The 12666-nt window shown below is 37.0% G+C and overlaps 1 protein-coding gene and 1 pseudogene across 1 annotated transcript; one reads left to right on the forward strand and one right to left on the reverse strand.

The window, feature by feature from the left end:
• LOC118724184 (olfactory receptor 4F3/4F16/4F29) lies at positions 1-954 on the forward strand. The gene has a single exon (XM_036447189.1). The coding sequence runs from the start codon at positions 1-3 to the stop codon at positions 952-954; it is 954 nt and encodes a 317-aa protein (XP_036303082.1).
• A 4377-nt stretch (positions 955-5331) lies between these two features.
• Positions 5332-12258, reverse strand: LOC118728895 (annotated as a pseudogene).
• Positions 12259-12666: the final 408 nt, after the last annotated feature.

A 12666-nucleotide genomic window follows, 5' to 3' on the forward strand; every position in this document is an offset into this window, starting at 1 on the left:
ATGCTGACAGAGCCAACAGATGGAGCGAATCACTCTGCAGTGTCAGAGTTTGTGTTCCTGGGACTCACGGATTCCTGGGAGATCCAACTTTTCCTTTTTGTGTTCTCCTTCACATTTTATGTGGCAAGCATTATGGGAAACACCCTCATTATGCTCACTGTGATTTATGACCCTCACTTACACTCCCCCATGTACTTTCTGTTGGCCAACCTCTCCTTCATAGACCTGGGAGTTTCTTCTGTCACTTCTCCCAAGATGATTTATGATCTTCTCAGAAAGCATAAAGTCATTTCCTTTAGTGGCTGCATCACTCAAATCTTCTTCATCCATGTCATTGGTGGTGTGGAGATGGTGCTGCTAATAGCCATGGCCTTTGACAGATACATTGCCATATGTAAACCTCTCCACTACCTAACCATCATGAGCCCAAGAATGTGCATTTTATTTTTAATGGCTGCATGGATAACTGGCCTTATCCACTCCATGGTTCAATTGGCATTTGTGGTAAAATTACCATTCTGTGGTCCTAATATTTTGGATAGCTTTTACTGTGACCTTCCTCGGTTCATCAAACTTGCCTGCACAGACACCTACCAACTAGAGATCATGGTCACAGCTAACAGTGGATTCATCTCTGTTGGCTCCTTCTCCATGCTGATCATTTCCTACATCATCATCATTTTCACTGTTAAGAAACACTCTTCAGCTGGTTCATCCAAGGCTCTGTCCACACTGTCAGCTCACATCACTGTGGTAGTTCTGTTCTTTGGTCCTTTGATATTTGTCTATGTGTGGCCATCTCCCTCCACACATCTGGATAAGTTTTTGGCCATTTTTGATGCAGTTATCACTCCTTTTCTGAATCCCATCATTTACACATTCAGAAATCAAGAAATGAAAGTAGCAATTGGAAGAGTATGCAGACAGCTGGTGAATTACAGGAAGATCTCTTAAATTATGCCTGTATTCCAAAGATCCCTCACTGATTGTTGATGTTTATTATTGTAGTCAGACTCAGAGAGAAGCTCTTCTTTGCTCTACTTTAATTTTATTATACACATTGATATTGAATCCATTTTGTTTCTCACTCAGAAGGGAGGAACATTCATTTTTGAAAGGGGAACGTTAAATAAAGTATTTGTAAAACCAACAATTTTAATAATCTTTACCCCACATTTCTAAAGAATAATATTTATATGAAATAATTTCTGGAAACACACAAAAGGGCATACTCCTTTAAGGTCCTCAGAACATTGAGAAATATATTCTAATACATCTAATCCAGTATGACATTAACTTAAACTGATTACATCTGCAAATACTGTAAGACTATATTTCCAAGTATGATCACATTCACAGGTATTGGGGGTAAGGATTTTAAAATATTTATTTGGTGGATACAAATCAACCTACAACAGTAGTGTAGAGAAAAAGGATGGTTGTATCATAGCTACCTATTGATCAGAGTAAAAATATATTTAAAATAAACAGTAGAGGAACTTTAGCTCTCTCCTAGGCAATTAACTATAATTTTAAAATAATGGAGAATATAGTAAGCATAAGACACAGCATTATTTTGGCAACCTAAAGAATCTCTGCTAACTTGGAAGATTACACAGAAGATAAAGAATAACATTTAATACCTAAGATTACACCAAAATAAAATTGTCATGTCATTACAACAGAGAGAAAACTCAGTTTCAGTCTTTTTTTAATATAGTATTTTGTGGTAAAGCATTTCTGAGTTGTTTTTTTAAAAAAAATCCATCAAAGCTGAGCTTTGCAAATATTGCCAAAATATTAACATATATCATTATTTGTTTTCAGATACTAAGGCAAACAGAATTTACTTCCTGAACCTTCTAAAGCTTTCTATCTTCATTGGGTTTTGTATTTTACTATCCTCTTTCAGATGCTGAAATAACCAGATATTTTATGTTAAGATGAAACTATCCTTCTTTTTCTCTTGTTCTTTTAATAAACAAAATCTATCTTATTATTTTGCATAGTCAATCTTAATTTTTGGTTATAATTACTTCTAGAACAGTCTCAACAATCCACTTTATGACTTAACTAAAGTAACTAATTCTTTTTAAAGTAACTAATTTTATTTCACAGACAATACTCTGGCAGTAGTTTAAATGGTAAAAAATTGATTTTAATTAGGAACTATTTAACAGGAGAAAAGAGACCTTAGTATAGAACTGCTTCATTCCCAATACAATTAGGACAAGTGAGGATTTATAGCCAAAGAGCATATTGAAAGGGTGTGCTGGTGGTTGGAAAATTACTAAGAGGAAACATTAAGAATAGGGAAAATGCTTGTTAAATTGACCTACCTAACAGGATTCTTGATAAGGCAGGCCAAGTAATCAGATATCAAGAGTAGGGGTTTAATATCCAAGAAATTTTATTGGATATTAAAAGTGAGTTTTTTTTCAAAACTGATTTAACAATATTCTTGCTAAAAGTGAGCTATCCAGTCTAGCAAGTATGGGCCCAGGTTGAAGCCTAGTGGATAAGAGGATTCAGAGGATCCTGACTAAAGTTTGGTCCACCTAAAGGTGAGTAATTGAGAATTAACTATCATAATGATTTCAGTAGACTAACAAAGCTCAGGAAGACTCAGAAATATAACCAACATCCTATTTATGCATTCTTAAATGTAGTAAACATTATGCTTAAAGTAGCAAAAGGAACACTTTTACTAACATGATCCAATGATATAAACATTCTATAAGGTTATAAGTAAAGACACACACACATACACACACACACACACACACACACACACACACACACACATACATCATGACCAATGTTTTCATACTCAGTCTTATTTAAAAACTAGAGGCCTGGAAGGGGGGTGAGGTGGGGAGGTAAGAGATCAATCAAAGGACTTGTATGCATACATATAAGCATAACCAATGAATACAAGACACTGGGGGGGGGGGTAAGGGTATCTACAGGAGCAGGGTTTGGGGCAATGGGGAGATATGGACACATGTAATACCTTAATCAATAAAAAATTTGGTGCTTGAACTTGGGGCTTTTGGATAAAAAGCCTATGTTCCTTTCTCCCTTTCTATGTAATTTTTTACAGCATTCATTTAGCATTTCTTGCATTGCTGGCTTTGGTAGTGATAAACTCCCCTAGCCTTTTTTTTTTGTCTTTTTTTTTTTTTTTTTTTTTTTTTTTTTTTTTTTTTTTTTTTTTGTCTGCGAAGCTCCTGATTTCCCTTTCAATTTTGATCGATAGCCTTGCTGGATTGAGTATTCTTGCATTCAGTCCCTTGATTTTCATCACTTTGTATACTTCATTCCATTCCCTTATGGCCTGATGTGTTTCTGTTGAGAAATCATTTGATAATCTGATGGAAGATCATTTGTAAGTGACTCTCTGTCTCTCTATTGCAGCCTATAAGATTCTTTCTTTATGGTTAGCATTTGCCATTGTAATTACAATGTGTCTTGAGATGGATCTCTTTGGGTTCATCTTGTTTTGGACTCTCTGTGCATGTGTGACTTCTTTATTGCCTTTATCAGGGAAGTTTTCTGTCATTATTTCTTCAAATAGGTTCTATAATTTTTGCTGCTCTTTTTGTCCTTATGAAATCCCTATTATGTGGATTTTGTTTTATTTCATGTCCCAAAGTTCCCTTAGGCTCTCCTGCTTTTTAATTGTTTTCTCCAATTGCTGTTCAGATTGGGCTTGCTTCTCTAGTTTATCTTCTATCTCACTATTTCGGTCCTCCTCTTCTCCTAGTCTACTGTTGAATCCTTCCATTGTGTTTTTGATTATTGCTATATCACTTTTGATTTCCTCCTGATTTTTGCATAGGTTGTTGATTTTCTCATCCATCTGGTTTATTAACTATATCAGCGTTTTTCAACCGCTGTTCCGCGGCACACTAGTGTGCCGCGAGATGTTGCCTGGTGTGCCGTAGGTGCAGGCAAGACAAGAATTTTATAATTTTTCACTATTTTGTTTACTTAATATTTCATAATAAAGTAATTATAAAATACTTTCTTTGTGTTTATTTGATTCCTATTCAAGAGAATTACCTTATATATAGTCAATATAGGCACAGAGTTAAATTTTTTAACATTTTCTAATGGTGGTGTGCCTCGTGATTTTTTTCATGAAACAAGTGTGCCTTTGCCCAAAAAAGGTTGAAAAACACTGAACTATATGACCATTACAATCAATTCTTTTTCTGACATATTATATGCCTCTATTTCATTTAGTTCCTTTCTTGGCAATTCTTCCTTTTCTGCCTTTGGGGATTGTTTCATTTTCTCCCCATTTTTTGCTGTCATCAAAAGGTCCAAGCACTGAGTTGTTGGGGCCTGAGCCAGGTATGGTGGGAGCATGATGCAACCTAAGGATCACTGAAGAGCTCAGGCACTGACATGCATGGCTATCTTGGGTCTGCAGGAGCTGTGTGTGCTGAGAGTAAGCTCGCTTGCAGGTGGGTGGTGTGGCTGCTGGGAGTCAGCAGCAGCCCTTCTCCCCCTAGGTGCACATGCACCAAGTGTCAGAGTCATGGGTGCTTGGTGAGGCCACCTTGGGTCAGTGGGGGCCTCGCATGCATGACATGAATCAGAGTCCCAGCATTTGTGCACTGAAATTCCCCATGCGCATGCCCAAAGAATGAGAGTCACAGATGCTCGGTTCTGCTGCCTTGTGTCAGTGGGGTGGTGTGTGTGGAAGAGCCAAGAATCAGAGTCCTCACGTGCACCAAGAATCATAGTTCTTGCACACATTGAGAATCATAGTCCCCATGTGCATGTGTCAAGAATCAGAATCATGGGCCTAATAGGTGGGCCTGCATGGCCGCCCTGCCCATTTTAAATTGGATTGTTTGTTCTCTTGGTGCTGAATAGTATGTTGTTGTTTTTTATAAAGAGCTTTATTTAAATGTTTTTATTTAGTTTCTTCTAGCTGTTGCTAACACACTTATACTGTCTCCACAACCTTTGATTCCTGCTAGTTCCACATATCACTGGTAACAAATATATCATCTTAGGAGGAAACAAATAGCTCTATTCTAAAGCCCACAGGGCACACCAGAAAGGTATCCAACTCCCAGGCCACTCTCATCCCCAACTCCACTCCCTTCTCCTGGTGTCTCCATCCCAGGAGAAAGGATCCAGGCAAGAGGTTGAATCTGAGCATGAACCTTGTGCTACTCCATCCTTATCCCTCGATTCCCTCCAGGGAATGAAGAAAGACAATTCCATGTTTCTGATTATCAAATGGAGGGCCTTAAAACTAACCAACATTTCAAAACAGAAAACATCCAAAACAGCAATGTTGGGGCACAGCTATTTTCACAGACTTATATTTTCATTAGCCCACTGTCTTTCTGGGAGGATTTTCTCTTAAATGTCAACATAACTTTTCTTATCTTTCACAATGGTAGAATTAGATAGGGAGAATTAACCAACACTTTAAAAAAATAATCTAACCCTGTGAAAACTCTGCCTTAGACATAAGTTCAGTGAGATCAATATCAACAGGACTGATATCTTTCTGACCCAACCTTCCCTCTAATTCCTGCCTCCAGTCCCAATCCTTGCCCACATCCCATTTCTCTACACTCAGGCATCACAGTCCCTGTAGAGCAAGGTTTTGTGAAGAAGGGGCCCATGTGCCTTAGGAAAGCTGGACTTGCTCTGGCTCATCAGGTGGCAGCCTGTGCCGGCACTATGGTCACCACCAGGTGAGCCTCTGGAAGTCACCTGGGGATTGTTTAATTTTTTTCCATTTTTGTTATTACCAAAATGTCCAAGCACTGAATTGTTGGGGCCTGAGCCAGGTATGATGGGAGCATCATGCATCCCACCAGGTTGGGCCAAAGGCCTCCTTCCTGACCTGGTGCCCAGCAGGACACTGCTCTTTCTGGTAGATCTGTGTGTGATTCTGTCTGCCCTGGAACTTACTCTGAAGCCATCCAGTACTGAACTCCACCACGTGATCCATGAGGATCTCAATTTGCTAGATCTGAGGAGTGAACCAAGAGAAATGGGATGGATCCCAGGTCTGTACATGGCTTCATTCTTAATGATGTTCCCTAAGCCTGAGAAGTATCTTTGGTCCAACAGTGTATAGTAGAAAGGTTGCTCCTGGCCCAGAGTTTCCAAGGCTTGTCCTTGATGGGATTTATCAGGCAAGATGTCAGAGGTGAGTTGGACCACTGGGGAAGAGCTCCAGGGTATCTGACAATTATAAAATGCCAGGAATCCGCCTCTGCCAAAGTGCAGGACCAACCTGTGGGCACCACCAGTTGAGCCTCTGGAAGCCACCTGGAGCATCTCAGCACCTCTTGCAGGGCTGTCTATCCCCCAAACACTCCAAACCGTTGTCTCTACTGTGGGACTGAGAGGACTGGTTTGAGATTTCTTTGCTGCCAGGGCCCAAGCTCTGCTTTTGGTCCCCAGCCTCTTCTTCCTCTTTCCTTTTCATAGAGGTTCTGGCAGTGGATTGTTGCCAGACCAAGTTTCTTCATCTGGATCAAATGTAAGGAATAATTTTTTTTCATGGACTTGGGTGTCCTAGATTCACAGGGGCAGGGTTTAGCTTCTTACTGCTACCCCCTGTCTTGACCATCTGCTGCCCCACACAGGGGGAGACTAAATGGTGAAACTTCTTCACAGATGGCCTTCTGGTATCTTGGCTCTGGGCCTGCAGCCACAGAAAAGGCCCGCACACAGCTTATGGCTCATAATGAGGGGAATAGTATGAGTTCTTAATAAGATTTAGATATTAGGTCCTTATCAGGTGTATAACTGATGAATATGTTCTCACTCAGTGGATTATCTTTTCATTTTGTTGATGACTTTCTTTGCAAAAACTTTTTAGTTTGAAGTGGTCCCCTTTATTTACTTTTTCTTTTGTTTCCCTTGCTTGAGGAGATGTGCCAGAAAAAAAAAATATTGCTATGAGAAATGTCTGAGATTTTATTGTCTATATTTTCTTCTAATTTTTTATGGTTTTGAGTAATATATTGAAGTCTTTCATCCATTTTGAGTTTATTTTTGTAAATGGTATAAGAAGGCGGTCTAGTTTCATTTTTTTGAAAGCATCTATTCAATGTAAAGGTATCATTTAAAAAAGTAAAGTAGTATTTCATTGGTTTTATTTTTATGCACATTTTATGGCTGGGTTTCTTGGATGAAGGTCCTGAAAATGCCAAAAAGACATGGAAGAATTAATATGCACTGGGGTCAATACTAGGAGGTTTCTGGGAAAGGAGAGCTTTGAGCAGGTTTTGAAGGGTAAAAAATGCACAACTCCTATCTGCCTCCTATCAGGCCTGATCTGCTGTTCCTTTTCCTAGAAGCATTCTCAGTGCACTGTTGTCTTCCATGCTAGCTCATCTTCACTCCTGAGATCTCAGTCACCTTGACACTAAACATGAATAACAGTTCACCCTATTATTTTTCATCCCTGCCATTGTTTATACATGTGAAAGATGATTAAGCAATTTTTCTGCTTCTTCAGCTTATGTATGCTTAACTGATTGAAAATTATTGTAAAATCCACATGACTTTGTTTAAATGTCTTCACACTCCCCAGGTATTCTGCCTCATTTTAAATCATCAGTAAGTGAGTCTAAATTGACAGGAAAAATTTTCAAAGGTGATGCTCTTAAAACATCCAGTCTCTGTTTTGTTTCATCTCCAGTGACTCATTATAAGATTTTCCTTTCAGTTGTTCTTACCAAACTGACTGGGTTCCAGAGACAATTCCCTTGACCACCTGAGCTAAGTTAGCAAATCCAGTCTCTGCAGCAGCCCTGAATCACTATTCTCTAGTGCTGTCAATTAATTGCCTTTTTAAAAATTTTCAGCTTTTTATATACTAGTATTAGTATAAGCAGAAGCTCAGTTATCAATATATTCTAGTTCTCTGAAGATACTGTGGTCTAAGAACAGGTAGGCAAAAGATGAAAAGTCAAGATAACAACAGGAAAAAATTTTGGTGTGGTTAGGTAGGTTATAATGTAGGGAAAAGGAACAGATTACAATAGGAAGTGTATAGGAGCAATATAGATTGTTGAGAAAAGCAAATAACTGACTTACTTTTACTTGCTGCTAGAAATGTATCTCAGGTTTCTAGGGTAAAACTAAAGCTGCGGAGGAGAGTCAGGATCAGCACAATGCAATTCCTGTAGCAAAGGCAAGGGATTTGGTGTTTCAAATGATGACTTAGAAAAAGATTTACTTATTTTTTTTTTAATCTCATTGACCTTTTTTTTTTATTGGAGTGAAAGGAAATTAATAATTCACAGAAGTTAGAAGTCAAGACCACTTACTCTGTTTTATTTCTGTATTTACAGAGAAGCTAAAAAAGGATGATATTCACTTCAGGTATTTCTTTTTCTTTTTAAGAGGATAAAATATTATCTTTATTATAAAGATAAAGAATGAGTTGGAGATTGTTTTTTAAAATTAATTAATTATTTTTTATTTTATTGATTATGGTCTCACATAATTATCCTTATTCCCCCATTTCCATTCCAAACCCCTCCCTAGATTTGCCTCCCTCCCCCCCCAAACCCCCGTTGTCCATGGCCACTGGCTAGGCCCATATGTATGCACACAAGTCCTTTGGTTGATCTCTTTCCCTTACCCCCATCCTCCCTTACTTTTCCTCTGAGGTTTGAGAGTCTGATCGATGCTTCTCTTTCTCTGGGTCTGTTTATGCTGTTCATTATTTCCTCTAGATGTGTGAGATCATGTGATCCAAGAAATACACTGTAAGAACCTAAACTGCAACAAGCCATAATGGTTATGCTTGAGACCAGAACCAAATGACGCGCACAGAGTTTGGAGAAGGATTGACTGGTAAAGTGTCTTCATGAGAATGTACTTGACCCCATCTGCATGTCTATTGACATATCTACCATCATTTTTGACTGTTATATAGGAAAAAAAATCTTGATTTGTTGGGTATTTAGTTGTTTTTTCCTTCATATCTACTTTTGGTTATCACAATGTCAAATAAGGTTAGGAGAAAATAATAAATTTAGGAATATAGAAATATGGAAATTGATCATAAGAAGAAAGGGACAACTTAATGTGGTTACTTAATTCAATCAAGTACTGTAAGGATTCATTTAAAAGGGTTTTTGATAATATCTTTATTTTACTTTCACAGATCAACAGACAAGTGGATATAGAATTAAAATAAAGAACTAGAGAGTAGAGTTGGAAGCAGGAAAAACATCTTGGACTCTAGAGTGATAAAGCATAGGAATGGGTAAACAGAGGTACTGAATTCTCAAATACTATGTCTTATTCATGATTTAGATATGCCAACTGATGCATTACATATGCCTGGCCAGAAATTCATTTACATACTTACTGTTTATTTCTGTAGGTTAATTAGTAGCACACTAATTATCTCTATTTTCTTCAACTATAAACTTCAAAATAAATGAGAGTCTCTCCCTGGAGACTGACCAAATCCATGTAAGTATGAAAAAGAAATCACGATGTTCAGAGTGAATGTTAGAATTATTATAACTTTCATGGCTTTTAATTAAGAAAAGTTTGGTGTTAAATGAAAGTCCTGGAGAACAAAAGATTCAGTGTTCTTGCAGAAAATACTCAATCTACTTGGAGCAAAAATTGGTTCATATCACTCTTTCAGGGGCTGGTAGATGCCTTCATCTAGTTTTGGGTATTCAACCAGGAGTCACTTTTGTTTTTGAAACCCTAAAGATACAAACCATATACACATTAATGTGTTCTGATATTCAGTTCTTTGTTTTGCTTTATTTCCCTTTTTAGATTCCTGGACTCATTTTTAGAGTTCACATTTTTCTTGTTTCTTTATCCAAAACTTTGATGCATCTTCTTTAGGCTTATTATACTGTTCCAAATTTATTTGGCTTTTTATACTGTCTAAAATCACAGTGGCTTACATATCTATATTTGTGTTAGCTATTAATCCCAAAAAGTGCTAAGAAAAAGTGATTTACATAAGGATGTAAAAGAGTTGTAATTTCTTATTGCTTAAGATTGGAGACATTAGTATTTTGTTTCCAAGGTGTATCACTTGGGTACCTAGAAAAAGTCTAATTCTAACTACCAAATTAGAGAGTACATTTGGTATATAACCATTTGTGTGTATGTGTGTGTGTGTGTGTGTGTGTGTGTGTGTGTGTGTGTATGTATAGAGATAATGAATTCTTCCATAAAGTTTACATTTTTATGAAGTGTGGTCATTATTAGCTCATAATGCTTAGAAAAATAACTTGTTAGCAATTGTTTAGAAATATTTATTTCTTTGCTTTATTCTTATCTGTCTTTTGTCTGTCCACTTATTCACCATTCTTCACTCTTTCAATCCAGTTATCCATCCATCCATCCATCCATCCATCCATCCATTTATTCATTCACCCCTCCAACAAACACTAATTAGAGGCACACTATATGATGGGAATGGTGCTGGGGAACCTGGAGGAATAGAATAAAAGACTTTGACTTTTCCCTGGAAAAACGTGTAGTTTAATGCAGGGCTTCTTAGCCTTGGCACTATTGACATTTGGGGTTGGATACTTTGTTATTGGAGGCTATACTTTTATCCTGGGCAATGTAGAATGTTTAGTAGCATCCTTGACCTCTACACATTAGATTCAAGTAATAATCCTGGTCCTCCCAGTGTGATAACAAAACATGTTTCCAGACATTGCCAAATGTTCTCAGACATGCCAAAAGCATCCTCAATAAGAAAACTGGCTTAATAAGAGAGACTGAAAGGGCCCATTTCCATGTATTTTGATAAGTCCTATAAGAAAGGTACACATATTGAGGGTATATTTTGGATATATTCTGACTTTGCTCCCACCTCTTGTCATTGCTAATATATTTCTGCAAAGCAGTTCTTGGTTCGATCCCAAAAGAATACAATACATATCAGAAAACTATTAATCATAATTCATGATTGATTTATTTTGGTATTTCATGTGACAGATACTCATCCAGGTAAATTATTCAGTCAAAATAGTTAATTAGACTTTATTATTGCTTTTTCTATCATGTAGTTTCTGTTGAAATGACGTGTAGAGATAAGTACCATAAATTATCTTTTAAAGAAAGTAGTTATTAAACTATTAAAAATGAGCTGGTATGCAGATCAGGATGCAAATAACTGGAATATGCAATCATTTCAACAAAAAATTTTTGGGCCTATGTGTGCTTTTTTAATAAAAAATTTTGATTACTTTTATTTTTTTATTTTTTTTAATTTAAAAAATATATTTTATTGATTTTTCACAGAGAGGAAGAGAGAGAGATAGAGAGTTAGAAACATCGATGAGAGAGAATCATCCATCAGCTGCCTCTTGCACACCCCCTACTGGGGATGTGCCCGCAACCAAGGTACATGCCCTTGACCAGAATCGAACCCAGGACCTTTCAGTCCCCAGGCCGACGCTCTATCCACTGAGCCAAACCGGTCTCGGCTTGATTACTTTTAAATGAAGTTGTTATTACTCATATATTATGTCACAAATAAAGGTTGACAACAGTTAAACCATGTTCCATTAAATCTTACTGGATGTAAGACATTTGTACTGCTTTGCTCAAATAGCAGATAATATAGGTTCCTTACTGTTACATTTCCTTTGCTTACATAATTTCATTTATTGATGCTCCTGTTTTCTCTTAAGTTCTAAATAAAAGCATAGCTTGCTTCAGGGTTTGGAGAGTGTTGACAAAATGCCATCTGACTATTGCTTCAAATGCTTTTCTGCTCCTCACTTGGTCCTGTAAAACTTTGATTATAGAAAATCTTTATCTATTGGTGATAAGTAGGAGTGGGAGGAATTTGCAATTGTCTTTTTGCTGAAGTTTTGATAATTAACAGGTATTAACGACAGCAGAGTTTTACCATAGTATTGAAAATTCTTAGCTCTTTATTTTCAGAGATAAATATTTCTCACTTTTAATTTACCCTGTTATAAACCTATAAAGAGAAGCTATGGAGGATTAAATTTTTCTCTGCCTAATGTTTTAGATATGCAGAGGAAACTTCTTAAATAGTGGTACAACTGACACTTGCTTATAATACTTCAATGTTCATCGTTGTGGGTGTTCAGCAGAGTACACACAATTTTCTATCACAGTTCTAGAGGTCTTGGCAGAATAAATGCATATGACACAGAAAGAGAACACCTTCTTGCAGCATCCACCATCCATTGTAGTAGAAGTGGCTGAAGTGTGCTTTAGGAGCTCTATCTGCATCTTTGCCCAAGTGCAATTTGGCCTGCCCTTGGTAAGTTGGCCAGTGTAGCCAACCATAGCAAAGAGACATTTTGTCTTTTGGTACATGCAGGTTTGACAGTAACCAAGTTGATATTTTTTTCTGGCTAAATATAGAAACAAATATTTATGTAGCTCCAGTATTTTGCTCATTATTTGCAATTTTGGATGTATTTTGATGAGGCTGCATAGAGAAGCCAATGACTTAGCTTCAAAAAATTAAATAGAGAATATTTTGTTATCTTCACATAATAATTCCTACTGGGTTATAACAACATTTTAGCCAGTACTACTATCTGCACTATTGAGTTCCATAGCTTTCTACTTTCTGTGTTAGAGATTATTATTTTTTTAATTTCCTACAGACTCCATATTAAAGCTTCAAATGTC

The sequence above is a fragment of the Pipistrellus kuhlii genome, unplaced genomic scaffold, assembly GCF_014108245.1.
Source record: "Pipistrellus kuhlii isolate mPipKuh1 unplaced genomic scaffold, mPipKuh1.p scaffold_m20_p_1, whole genome shotgun sequence".
NCBI lineage: Eukaryota > Metazoa > Chordata > Mammalia > Chiroptera > Vespertilionidae > Pipistrellus > Pipistrellus kuhlii.

Bases quoted from the DNA above. Each gene is read 5' to 3' on its own strand.
- LOC118724184 (XM_036447189.1), top strand. From the start codon at position 1: ATGCTGACAGAGCCAACAGATGGAGCGAATCACTCTGCAGTGTCAGAG.